Source organism: Leptonotus elevatus, chromosome 14, assembly GCF_054856555.1.
Source record: "Leptonotus elevatus isolate MCC_2025b chromosome 14, RoL_Lele_1.0, whole genome shotgun sequence".
Classification (NCBI taxonomy): Eukaryota; Metazoa; Chordata; class Actinopteri; order Syngnathiformes; family Syngnathidae; genus Leptonotus; species Leptonotus elevatus.
In genome coordinates this window covers 20,028,216-20,042,453 of record NC_141252.1, presented here as the reverse complement: position 1 = coordinate 20,042,453, position 14,238 = coordinate 20,028,216, and the positions used below count along the sequence as shown (strand labels likewise).

Sequence of the window (14,238 nt, the reverse complement as noted above, 5' to 3'; positions counted from 1 at the left end):
GAATCTTTAGAATCAGTTCATTAAAAAAAATCGTTCATCGACATCTACGCACCGCTCCCAACCACACCGCCAACCCCCCACCCCCGCCGGCACGGACGTAAAAAAAAAGTGTTAATATTATGTTGCTATATTTGTTGTCATGAGTGTGTTTCTATCAAAAACAAAAGTACATTCACTCACTGAATCATTCCTAAACCGGAATTGGCAACACGTTCACTCACTGGCTCGTTCACTCATATGTTTGTGAACCGGAAATGGCAACACGTTCACTCACTGACTCGTTCACTCGCTGATCCGCGTAGGCTAACGGCAATAGCATGGGAGTACGTTCACCCGTGTCTGACACTGGCTGCTGATTAGTCGTTCGCGAAGATTGACAACATGAGCGTGGCTGAGCTCAAATGAACTGAGAAAAGAACGAATCACTTCAGGAAGTGATCCGTTCACTCACGTTCACTGAACAGATTAGTTATTTTTTAATGAAGCATACGTGAACGACACAACACTAGTGTTAATTATCTCTGTTTCTATAGGCCACCCTGTGACTGACTGCCGACCAGTTCAGGATGTGGCCTGCAGCTACCTACAATCTTTAGATTTTTGAGGATTTAAGAAAATGGATAGAAGGGCCCTAGTACATTGAGCAAATGGGCTGATTTAGGATTTCGATACTGCATAAGGATGTCAACAAACTGCTTTTTGCATTCTAAAAAATAACAGTTCACAAATACAGTTCACGACATCATCCTTTGCCCATACAAACAGCCATAGCAACAAGACCCCCCCCCCCCCCACACACACACACACACTTTTGAGCTTGAAGTTATAAAGAACCAAGAACAAACTGCTAACATGGGACTAATAACTTAAAAAGTAGACAAATAGGTAAGAGAACAGGTTCTTAAAAAATAGTGAGCAGAGCGAAGAGCCCATAAAACAGTGTGCATGGATAAGCCACCAACAATTGCTGGCCCTCCATAGCCAGGGTACAGATGAAGATCTTGGAGGCTGAAAAACTGCACCAACAAATTACGAATAAAGCCAGAATGGTGCCAATGATACCTCTGTGGAAACACAAAAAAAAAGCATAACAACTTATCACAACAATGATCTATGTAATGTGTCAGAAGTATGACGCTTGAAATATGAAATAATACTTCAAAATGTATGCCCTTTATATCATATGATAGAAGTGTATTAATTTCTACTTTGTATAACAAATGTGCTATTTTCCCAAATGAAGAATGTGGAAAGTGTGGAATGGAGGACAGAAAATAGTATTCATAGATTCAGAGGGAACTAATGAAAACTTACTGCAAGGAATAGATTACTGCAAATGCAGCTAGAACAAGCAGGGGCAGAAGGCAGTAGCCCAGGACACTGGCCACACAGCCGCAGGACACTGACGTAGAACTCATCAGACTCAGCAGGATGTGCATCACAATGCAGCCTGTAGCACTGATGCCGTATATGTAGCCAAATTGGGCTTTACCTGCCTGCAAATGGGAGCGCAATGGAATTTGCAAAAATCGCACACGCCTGTGGGCAAAATGTGGACTGGTGACACTTACCATCATTAAAGTGATCCCCAAGGCAACATAAAACAAAAAAGGACCAGTCAAATCTGCCTCATTCATAATGCTGCCATCTGCAGGTTTAAAAGGGTTCAACACTGTCATGGTCTTCTGCCAGATGTGATCAAAATTGATGCCAAGTTCTGGAAAAAAACGATCATGCCATTATTGGTATATCATTTGTTGTAAAATAAATAAATAAATAAACATTTCAGCCAAACTGACCTCTTATTTGTCAAAATAATAATAATAATCTGTTAGAGTTTCAGCAATGCACCAGGTTGATTTCAGTCTATACAATCTATACATTAAATTATATTTACACATGCTTACAAACAGCAAGTCAACGTGTTTTTAAGTGTTTTGTAACTCTAATTGAAGTGCGAACATAAATAAATTGCCTTTAAATGTCATTCAGTGAAATCCAGAAAGGCTGTCATTATCATTAATAATAATAATAATATCCGAGACCATGGTCCTCAGTTGGAAAAGGATGGGAGTTCAAGTATCTTGGGGTCTTGTTCACGAGTGAGGGCAGTTTGGAGCGGGAGATCGATAGGCGGATCGGTGCAGCGTCTGCAGTGACGCAGACTCTGTATCGGTCCGTTGTGGTGAAGAAGGAGCTGAGCCGAAAGGCAAAGCTCTCGATTTACTGGTCGATCTACGTTCCTACCCTCACCTATGGTCACTAGCTGTGGGTGGTAACCGAAAGAACAAGATCCCGGATGCATGCGGCCGAAATGAGTTTCCTCCGCAGGGTGTCCGGGCTCTCCCTTAGAGATAGACTGAGAAGCTCGGTCATCCGGGAGGGACTCAGGGTCGAGCCGCTGCTCCTCCACGTTGAGAGGAGCCAGTTGAGGTGGCTCGGGCATTTTGTTCGGATGGAGAGGTGTTCCGGGCATCTCCCACCGGCGGGAGGCTCCGGGGACAACCCAGGACACGTTGGAGAGGCTATGTCTCTCGGCTGGCCTGGGAATGCTTTGGCGTCCTGACGGATATGCTGGTTGAAGTTGCTGGGGAGAGGGAAGTCTGGGTTTCCCTCCTAAAGCTGCTGCCCCCGCAACACGACCCTGGATAAGCGGTAGTAAATAGATGGATGGATGGAAAATAATACATATGTCATGTTTTGGTTCAGGTGGTTTCGATGGATTTCACTGACATGATAAAACCAGTGTCAGGATACAGACATTTGCTGGTAATAGTGGATTCCTTTTCAGGATGGCCAGAGGCATATCCCTGCAAATCTGAAACAGCAAATATCGTGGTAAAACATTTGATTAATCATTACATATCATCACATGGGTTTCCTAGAAAAATTTGATCAGACAATGGAACCCATTTAAAAAAAAAACATCTACAAGCAGTAGAAAAGGCATTGGGATTAAAACACATTTGGTTCAGTGTATTATTCCCAATACCAAGGACAGGTTGAGCAAATGAATAGAAATATTAAAGAAAAATTGGCTAAAGCACTGGCCTCATCAAATTTGAATTGGCTACAAGCTCTTCCTGTTGCATTAATGAATATGCGAATGTCACTTAACTCAGCCAAAGGCTGGGTTCTGTTTGAATGTCACACCAAAAGACCATTTCTGGCTCCAACAGCTCCATTGGAAGAGACGCACGTTCCAGGACCTCCAGAACTCAAACAACTAACATTTACTAACTCCCAGCTAACAAAAAACAACAACCAGATGCTCCTTCAGAAATAAATGATTGTGAATATGTATGGTTGAAAGTGATTAAAAGAAAATGGTCTGAGCCCAGGTGGACTGGACCCCACAAGGTGACGGAGAGGACATCTTCTGCAGTTCGCCTGCACAGGAAAAGGGGACACGTGGTTCCACATCTCGTCTACACGACCCGCCAGATCCGCCTCAGGCTCAGTGATCCCACCACCTGACGACGACCGGAAAACCACGTCTACTGGTCAGCTGCCCCCTTTTGATGACATCATTCAACAAAGGTTGAGTTCACGTTATACGGGTAGAATAATCCTGGTGACTCATCCTGGGACCAGGTAGTCTACCCTAAGGTCCTGAAGAAGCTGACAACGCGCTCTTTTCTTCAACCCAAGAACATCATCTCGAGATGGCTTCAAAGTGGGAACGCATCTCCATCTGCTGCTACATCACGACACTCTTTCTCATATTGACTTTTATGCCAATCTGGTATCTCTGGAAGCCCCTCAGTACAACCTTGAACGTAACAACAACACATCGTATTAAGCGAAGTATTGATTCTCCACAAACTCCCTGGCACCCCATGGAAGGGAGACATCCCTTAACTATCAACATGTGGTACACATATGCTTATTCCACTGCAAAATCTTTTAATGAATCAAATTGTTCTTTAATGCCACATATCTGCTAAACAACCTTCTCTCACTGCTAAAGGGATGTTTCATTGTTGCGTGCTTTTGCTTCTTATTCTAATGATAATGTCCAATCTTTCCACACAACCCTTGCTTATTGTTGCGCCAGCCGTCTGCAACGATGAATACCTTTTTAAATTTTGTTTATTTTATGTGTCGGACTCTTTTGAGTCCGAAATGGGGATTGCTGAGGGTCTTCTGCCCAAATTTAGTTATAACTGTTTTGATTTAGTTATAACTGTTTTAGTTTAGTCATAACTGTTTTAATTTCCTCAGTAAAGCTTGGTGAGTGTTTGAATGATGTCTCCAGGTGACGGAATGTCTGAAGGGCCCCCTCTATTTCCACAACAATGGACCATTTGTCTGTGGTTGAAGTCAATGTGTTAGTATGGTTTCTTTGTAAGTCTTATCTTATGCAAGGTGACGTCAGGTCTGAGACCTACTATATTTCCACATCAAAAGGCCATCTGTTAATGTGTATTGAATGATGTCTGTAAAAGTCTTAGCTGGGGGCTGGTGGGTGGGGAGGGGGGGGGGGGGCTTGGGGGAAAGGGGGTGGTGGTACCGCCCTTCAAGATAGTATAAGAATGTTGTAAGTCCTCTGAATCGGGGCACTTGTGATGAGAAGCAGCCATTTGTCTGTCATTCATAAGTGACCGGAATATTCTGTAAAATAAAACCTTCGAAGGAACTGTTCACCGATCTCCAGTCTGTATTCAGAAAATCGGCATTCGCTCTACCCGAAAAACAACGAACACGTGGAAGAAAAAGATGTTCTTCTAACACAAGTCTCTTCGCCTCTGCCATGGCGGTCTCAAGACCATGATTATGGACCGGCGGTGCACGCCCTGCGGCCGCCCTCTGATCCTCGTCCGGCGGCGCATGCCCTGCCGCAGTCGCCTCCTGCTCCAGTGTGGCGTCCGGGACGCCCTCCTGACCGGCGCCACCAGGCTCCCCTCGTCTGGCGTCCGGGACGCCCTCCGGACTGGCCCGGACTGGTGGGCCAGGTTTCCGCTTTCGTGCCCCCTTCCGCCCGCTCTGTTTTTGGACTTTTTTTTTGTTTTAGGGACGTCTGGGAGCCGTCCCTTGAGGGAGTGGTACTGTCATGTTTGGGTTCTGTTTTTCCTTGTGTGTCTCCCTTGGGCTTGTTAAGAGTAATCCTGCCCTTCCTCGTGTCAACCAATCAGTGCCCTCAGCCACTTGTGTCTTGCCCCAGGTGTGTCTTGTTGTGTCATTAGCGTGTGTGTGTGTGTGTGTGTGTGTGTGTGTGTGTGTGTGTGTGTGTGTGTGTGTGTGTGTGTGTGTGTGTGTGTGTGTGTGTGTGTGTGTGTGTGTGTGTGTATATTTAGTCTCCTGTCTCCCCTCTATCTGTGTCGGTTCATTGTCGTTTTCCTTCCGTCATGCTGCCAGTTTTTTGCCTTGTTGGCCTCCCCATGTTTTGTTTTACTGACATTTGGAGTTTGCTTTTGGTTTGAATAATTAAATTCCTTTTTTTTGTCCATCACCTCTGCCTCCTTGCCCTACTTCCCTGCGTTTGGGTCCTCCACCAAACTTTACCCCTTGACAAAAGATAATTAGGGGTGTCAGGCGATTACATTTTTTAATCGTAATTAATCGCATGACTTCAATTGTTAACTCACGATTAATCGCAAATTTTACATATGTTTTAAAGGTACAATAAAATGTACAGTAAAAAAAATTTTTTCCAAGTTTTCATACTCTTATTAACATAAGTAAGGAAAAACATTAAACTAATAGAAATATGGCTGCATCTTTTAGTCAGTGATACAGTAATTTCACAAAATCCATAAAATTTAGTTAAAATGATAAAGATGTACTGTAAAGTTTGATTTTGATTAGTGTTGGTAATTTTTCTGCCACTAAATGGCATAATTGCATTTGTAACACGTTGACAGCTCAGTGCATTTTTCTGTTCATATTAAGAGCAATCTTTAACATGAAATTGTACACATTTTTTAAATTGTAAAATCCAACTTGACCCCAGTCTCCACAAATATATGCATTATTTATTAATTTAATTATTTATTAAATTAATGTATTACTGTTACATTTTGATGTGGACGTGGCTTTCCAAGTAAGGGGTGGTCATTAATCGCGCGTTAAAAAAATTGTGGCATAAAAGGAATTTGAAATTAACTCAAAATTAATGCACTAATTTTGACACATCTAATAATAATATATTGTGTGTATTTAAAAAATTAATAAATAAACAATTGAGGATCAGCTGTTAAGAAAATGGATGGATGGAAGTACTTATGTTAAGTACTGTTTTTATTTTATTTTTCATAAATATTCCATAAACATTGCTGTTAAAATTGGACTTCCAGTAAAGTATTGGCAAAACCAGTTGTCATTTTTATAAGTGGGTTTTCTGCATTTGTTGAATATAACTAAGAAAGTAACTTCTAAGTTCTAATCTAAACTAGCTACTTTTAAAATCACATAATCAGTAGTTTTCTACCAGTTACTTTTTACAAAGTAACTGGTAGAAAACTGCTTGTACCGTAAGGTGTGAATTCCAGGTGTTTGTTAAAATTTGCAGCTGACATTCGGTTTTGATTTTAAAAACCTTGTTTATTTTTGATTAACCAGTGACTTAAGTATATTTCTGGTTTGCTTAGCAAAAGTTCTTTTTTTTAAATTGATAAATAATATTGATTTGCAAAGTCTTGTTTTTTTTTCAGTTTCAGATTTTTGTCTTTTGAATTTGAGTTTCTTTCTGCATGATGAGTTGGATAAGTTTGCCATTTTCTGTTTTATCATGACAGATTCCTGTCCCGTATTTTGTTATACAGTACCTTGGTAAAACAAACAAACAAAAAAATTTTTTATTACACTAATTGTGATTGCTGAATCATTATGTTAGTCCATCCATCCATCCATCCATCCATCCATCCATCATCTAGCACTTATCTGAGATCGGGTCGCGGTGGCAGCAGCTTTAACAGGGCCCCCAGAAGAAGAGGCCCAGACTTCCCTCTCCCCAGCAACTTCAACCAGCTCCTCCGACGGGATCCAATGGCATTCCCATGCCAGCCGAGAGACATGTCGGTGGGACATGCCCGGAACACCTCTCCAGGGAGGGGTCCAGGATCCCGAGCCACCTCAACGGGTTCCTCTCAACGCAGAGGAGTAGCGGCTCGACACTGAGTCTCTCTCAGATGACCGAGCTTCTCACCCTATCTCTAAGGGAGAGCCCGGATACCCTGTGGAGGAAACTCATTTTGGCTGCTTGTATCCGGGATCTTGTTCTTTTGGTCACGACCCACATCTCGTGACCATAGGTGAGGGTAGGAACGTAGATCGACTGGTAAATCGAGAGCTTGCCTTTTGGCTCAGCTCCTTCTTTACCACAACGGACCTATACAGAGTCCGCATCACTGCAGACGCTGCACCGATCCGCCTGTCGATCTCCCGCTCCAACCTACCCTCACTCGTGAACAAGACCCGATACTTGAACTCCTCCACTTGAGGCAGGATCTCATCCCGACCCGGAGAGGGCACTCCAACCTTTTCTGACTGAGGATAGTGGTCTAGGATTTGGTAGTGCTGATTTTCATCCCAACTGCTTCACACTCGGCTGCGAACCGCTCCAGCGAGAGTTGGAGATCACGCCTTGAAGAAGCCAACAGCACCACATCATCTGCAAAAAGCAGAGATGCAATGTTGAGGCCATCAAACCGGACCCCCTCAACGCCTCGGCTGCGCCTGGTAATTCTGTCCATAGAAGTTATAAACCAAATCGTGACTTTCACTGGAAACGAATTAGACTAACTGCCGGCAATGCAGACCAAACTCTGACATCGGTCGTACAGGGACCGAACAGCCCGTATCAGAGGGCTCGGTACCCCGTACTCCCGAAGCACCCCCCACAGGACTCCCAGAGGGACGCGGTCAAACGCCTTCTTCAAGTCCACAAAGCACATGTGGACTGGTTGGGCGAACTCCCATGCATCCTTGAGGACCCTGCCGAGGGTGTAGAGCTGGTCCACTGTTCCACGGCTGGGACGAAAACCACACTGCTGCTCCTGATTCCGAGCTTCGACTTCCCGACGGACCCTCCTCTCCAGCACCCCTGAATAGACCTTAGCAGGGAGACCCCTCTATAGTTGGAACACACCCTTTGGTCCCTCTTCTTAAAAAGGGGGACCACCACCCCGGTCTGCCATTACAGAGGCACTGTCCCCGATGTCCACGCGATGTTGCAGAGGCGTGTCAACCAAAACAGCCCCACAACATCCAAAGCCTTTAGGAACTCCGGGCGGATCTCATCCACTCCCGGGGCCTTACCACCGAGGAGTCCCCAGAACCTGCTTCCTCAAAGGAAGACGTGTCGGTGGAATTGAGGAGGTCTTCGAAGCATTCTTCCCACTGATTAATGACATCCCGAGTCGAGGTCAGCAGCACCCCATCTCCACTAAACACAGTGTTAATGGCACACGGCTTTCCTCTTCTGAGACGGATGGTGGACCAGAATTTCTTCGAAGCCTTTCGCAAGTCATTTTCCATGGCCTCACTGAAATCCTCCCATGTCCGAGTTTTTGCCTCAGCGACCACAAAAGCTGCATTCCGTTTGGCCAGCCAGTACCCGTCAGCTGCCTCCAGAGTCCCACAGGCCAAAAAGGCCCAATAGGACTCCTTCTTCAGCTTGGCGACATCCCTTACCGCTGGTGTCAGAACCAGCAGGTTAGAGGATTGCCGTCACGACAGGCACCAACCACCTTACGGCCACAGCTCCGATCAGCCGCCTCAACAATGGAGGCGTGGAAAACGGTCCACTCGGACTCAATGTCCCCTGCCTCCCTCGGGACAAAGGAGAAGTTCTGCCAGAGGTGGGTGTTGAAACTCTTTCTGACAGGGGATTCTGCTAGACGTTCCCAGCAGACCCTCAGACCATTTGGGTCTGCCAGGTCGGACCAGCATCTCACCCCGCCATCGGAGCCAACACACCACCAGGTGGTGATCAGTTCACAGCTCCACCCCTCTCCTCACCCGAGTGTCCAACACATGCGGCCGCAATGGATCCGACTACAAAGTCGATCATCGAACTGCGGCCTAGGGTGTCCTGGTGCCAAGTGCACATATGGACACTCTTGTGTTTGAACATGGTGTTTGTTATAGACAGTCTGTGGCGAGCACAGAAGTCCAATAACAAAACACCACTCGGGTTCTGATCGGGGGGGGGCTTCCTCCCAATCACGCCCTTCCGGGTCTCACTGTCATTGCCCACGTGAGCGTTAAAGTCCCCCAGCAGAACAAGGGAGTCCCCAGAGGGAGCGCTCTCCAGCACATCCTCCAAGGACTCCAGAAAGGGTGGGTACTCTGAGCTGCTGTTCGGTGCATAAGCACAAACAACTGTCAGGACCTGTTTCCCCACCCGAAGGCAGACAGAGGTTACCCTCTCGTCCACCAGGGTAAACCCCAACGTACAGGCACCTAGCCAGGGGGCAATAAATATGCCCACACCTGCTCTGTGCCTCTCACCGCAGGCAACTCCAGAGTGGAAGAGAGTCCATCCCCTCTCGAGAGGATTGGTACCAGAACCCAAACTGTGTGTAGAGGCGAGTCCGACTATATCTAGTCGGAACTTCTCGGCCTTGCACACCAGCTCGGGCTCCTTCCCTGCCAGAAAGTTGACATTCCATATTGAAAATGAATAACCGACTAGTGTATTGACATGGGTAATAAGGGGTAGGACTAGATTTTTTTTTTTTCTCTTTAAGAGCTCAGTATTGTTCATTCGGAAATGTCATCATCATTGCTCCTTTTTTTTTTTTTTTTTTTTTTTTTTTTTAATATATATATATATATACACACATATACATACATATATACATATATATATACATACATACATACATATATATATATTTTTTTGTGTGTGTGGGTGAGTATGTGTATGTGCGTGCGTGCGTGCGTGCGTGCGTGCGTGCGTGTGTGTATTTGTTAGCTCACCAGAAAACCTATTAGAAAAAAAATCTCATACCGTTCACCTAAATCGAACACCAGGAGACCCGAGGGGACCGAAGAAAACCAAGGAAGGTGAAATCCAGCACCGACCAGACACCCCCCACCAGAACTCCTCCCCAGCCCAAGAAACATCCAGACCCCAACAAATCCAGATAATAAAGGACTAGATAATTTCTTGTGCTTCTTCCTTTTCCCTTTGAACATGTAAACTGTGCTGAATTGTGACAACTATTGATGGTCATTTTCTTTCTTTAAATTCTTGCTTTTTTATGTCTAATGCTTATATGTTCAATCAATCAACTCCAAAAAATTCAGTTTTTACCTTCAAGAAGGGGGAGCTCCTCTTCAGAAGAATCAGGCCTTACGTTATGGGCAGTTCCAGGAGGTTGTGTAGGTTGGTAGAATTGCTCATTGTATTGCTGCTCCATCGTAGGATCCACAACATATAGTAATGATAACCCTGTTCCACTGAAAAAGAAACACAAGTGCAACATTAAAATCCTATAACACTCATGAATATTTCCAACAAAAGTACTCCCACAATGATGCATTTAAAGTTTCCAATTATGCATTATTTTTAAATAGTGTGTAGAAGATACAGGCTTGACCCAAGTATTTTCCACCGAGTTGCTATAAGCGCTTCTCCAAGACCCTCAGTCACATCTCCCAAAGACTGATGTTGAAATACTTGTCATCTGGCTTCACAGCGCACTTGTGTCATATCCAAATCATGTTTATAAAAATCGAATGAGTAACAGGACATCACATTGAACCATAGTACTGGTACAGTGTCAAAATATTGCAACACTTCCATGTGTACCTGATGATCATTAGACAGACACAAATGTAAGACTGAATGTACTGGTGTTATGTTGGAATATAAATCAATCAGGCGAATCACTTTGAAGATTATAGCTGCTATGACTCCAGCTGACCACCAGATGTCACCGGTACGATCTATCTTATGGGGCTTTGAAACTTCGACTCTTTTTCCAAATCAATCAGCCGAAAGCCTCAAAAGCTTCACAAGGCTTCATTGTCCCATCTCTACTGAAAACGCTTTATATAACAAAAACACTACCAGGGGTACTGGTTGAACAAAACCAACAAAGATCTGAGAAGACCAAAAATCTAAGTAACAACAAAACACCAGTGGTGACAGCGACAATCATCCAATGACACCTGGACAAGACACAAGTGGGGAGAGATGATTGGATGACACAAGGGAACAGGATGACGAGTACAGGTGCAAACAAAACCGTACAAGTCAGACAGGACACCAATCATAACAGTACTCCCCCCTCAAGGGATGGATCCCAGACGTCCCAAACAAAAGTCAAACATGGCAGTGGGACCAGGAAAAGGGCACAGACGAAGAGGTCAGGGGCTGCCGGACACTGGAACGGGTGGCGGACGCATCACGTGCGCCGCCGGAAACTGGAACGGGTGGCGGGCGCAGCACGTGCGCGGCCGGAAACTGGAACGGGTGGCGGGCGCAGCACGTGCGCCGCCGGAAACTGGAACGGGGTGGCAGGCGCAGCACGTGCGCCGCCGGAAACTGGAACGGGTGGCGGGGGCGCAGCACGGGTGGCGGGCGCAGCACGTGCGCCGCCGGAACGGGAACTGGAGGCGGCCACAGGACGTGCGCCGTCGGAACAGAAACTGGTTCTTGCCTCTTGCTCTGCTGGGTCAGTTTCTGGTTGGATCATTCTGTCACGGTGGGGTTGGAGGACCAAATGCAGGGAGGCAGGAGAACCACGGGATGCATGTCATACTGAAAACGCTTTATTTAACAAAAACACGACCAGGGGTACTGGGTGAACAAAACCAACAAAGATTTGAGAAGACCAAAAATCAAAGTAACAACAAAACACCAGTGGTGACAGCGACAATGATCCAAACAAGACTGCACAAAACCAGGGAACTAAATACAAGCCAACTGACAAGACAACGAGAGACACCTGGACAAGACACAAGTGGCTGGGGGAAATGACTGGATGACACAAGGGAACAGGATGAAGAGTACAGGTGCAAACAAAACCTTACAAGTCAGACAGGACACCAATCATAACAGGTTTAGAGTAATATTTACACTTGGAAGAGAGTAAAATAAAGAATTTACCAAAAAAATAAAAGTCACTGAAGGGTTGAGGAACTTCAGGTTGGGACGGCTGCAATACCACCTAAGCTACGTCACTTCTACTGTTTGCTTAGTTCCAAGATGTTTTTGGTTTCGGAGTTATGAAGATTCCAGCTGACACGAGCGATATACTTAGTACAGTAACAAACAGCAGGAGCTCTGTTGCTCAGGGCGTCGATTGGCTGCCTCCAAAGCTGAAGGTCGTTTGTTCCTCAACCCATGAGTGACTTTTACTTATTTATTTTTCACATTTTTATTTTACACTCTTCCAAGTGTAAATATTACTCTAAAACTGAGTCTATTTGGTCCCTCTCTAAATAGACTCAATTTTACTCGACAGAATTTACTGTGTAGTGAAAGTGTTACAGTAGTTGGTTCTTCTTTTACGCTGTGCACTAGGTATAATTTTAGTTATTAGTTTTTCATGAATATACAGATTTCGGCTTACACTTTTTTTTGTTACACTCTAATGTGTAAGTAACTTTGTGTCAATAAAAAGTGTTGCAATTTCCTTGACTGTGAGTGGAGTATGTTAAACCACAAACTTTGAAAACTGCTCTTGTAAAAGTATCCCCCCCCCCCCCTTCAGTTTTATATATAATTGTATTTTGTTGGCGGCACCTCTGCTGTTGTGACAAAACATCTAATGATTTTGACCTGCAGTGCTCACAGAATGCCAAAGGGACGATGCATTTTGGGGGCACTGACTACTTGTATGACATAGAAATTTGATTTTGACACATAGGTAAGCTGTTTTGGGAGAGATATGAGCTTTTGCAGATGATCCATGATGTTGTGCAAAATCATCCAAGTTACTTTTGGCAAAAGCACTAAGTGAATGCAGATGAGCCAAAGCAATTGAGAAGGATCTTTGCAGTTGTGACAGTACTGACTCTTTGTTTGGGAAAGGAACTTGGAGTGAAGCATGTGTGAGCAGTTTTGGGATAGATATGTGCTTTTGCTAATGAACTGATGGTTGTGCACAAATGTAAGTCTGTTTGGCCAAATGAACTTGCAGTTTTGAAAATGTCATCTCAGTTTCAAGAAACAAAGCCCATTTGTACCTGCCCGTGTCTATGAATACACTAAAAGAAATAAAACTCCACACATGCATACTTTTAGACTGCACTTTACGCTTGAGTTGCACTGGGCATGAAAATAGGGCCCATATACACAAAGTGAAATTGATAGATAGATAGATAGATAGATAGATAGATAGATAGATAGATAGATAGATAGATAGATAGATAGATAGATAGATAGATAGATAGATAGATAGATAGATAGATAGATAGATAGATAGATAGATAGATAGATAGATAGATAGATTGATTGATAGATTTGTGTGTGGGGGGGTTTACTTAAGATCAATAGCGTAAGTTTAGGGAGGATTCTCTAGGGATAATTTCATTGCTACGATTCTGTTTTTGCTGCTCATATGGTATGACAAATGAAATAAATATGCTGAATCTTAAATGTACATTCTAAAAACAACCTTTCAGAAAAAAACTCACCTTTCTGTTTTTGCAGCATACAGCAGTAACAAGGTAGAAGGCCACTTCTCTGTTACTTCACTAGTTGTGTGGCGGCATTGAGGAATCAACTGTAGTGTGAGGTTTCCTGCAAAGCAAGCTATTAATATCTTGCTATTTATGGATTTGCACAACTGTCCTTGTCCTGCCTTGTGTTTTCAACATGATAATACTGAAATACATAGTTATATCTCAAGGAGGTAAATTACATTAGATGTATTGCTGTTTCTTTTGATTTAATGTGATCTAACCATTTTTAGGTTTAAAACATCAGCAAACATCTGATTAGCTCTGTCATAGTCATCCATGCATTATGCATTACACGATAATATGTAATCTAATAATTAAACACATTATCTCAATATACATTATCCCAAATTGATGTAGGTTTTATTCGTGAACTCCTTAACTTTGACGTAAACATCAATAAAATCTCCAGTCACTACTCAGTTATCCATTTGACAAAACCTTAAACGTTCATAACAGTTTCATTATTGCAATTATGGAAAACTGCATTTACACCAGTTAAATATTCGCCATCAGACATCAGACTTATTGCATGAAGTTAAGATGCTGTTGTGGCGTCGCGGTGCGCCAATTGCGCAGCTTTGACTTTCCTCAAGTCTT

The 14,238-nt window shown here is 43.9% G+C and overlaps 1 protein-coding gene across 2 annotated transcripts; it reads right to left on the bottom strand.

Annotated features, from left to right (window-relative positions):
* Positions 1 to 809: 809 nt before the first annotated feature.
* LOC147163269 (protein YIPF5-like) lies at positions 810 to 14,224 on the bottom strand. Of its 2 annotated transcripts, XM_086095150.1 has the most exons (6): positions 14,132 to 14,224; positions 13,594 to 13,699; positions 10,262 to 10,407; positions 1,572 to 1,717; positions 1,315 to 1,496; positions 810 to 1,064 (listed from the first exon to the last, which is right to left on the bottom strand). In XM_086095150.1, the coding sequence occupies exons 3-6, from the start codon at positions 10,365 to 10,367 to the stop codon at positions 902 to 904; spliced, it is 597 nt and encodes a 198-aa protein (XP_085951276.1). In that variant the 5' UTR covers positions 10,368 to 10,407; positions 13,594 to 13,699; positions 14,132 to 14,224; the 3' UTR covers positions 810 to 901. The 2 variants fall into 2 exon arrangements, with proteins under 2 accessions (XP_085951276.1, XP_085951275.1); XM_086095149.1 differs by lacking the exon at positions 14,132 to 14,224 and having other exon boundaries at positions 13,594 to 13,832.
* Positions 14,225 to 14,238: the final 14 nt, after the last annotated feature.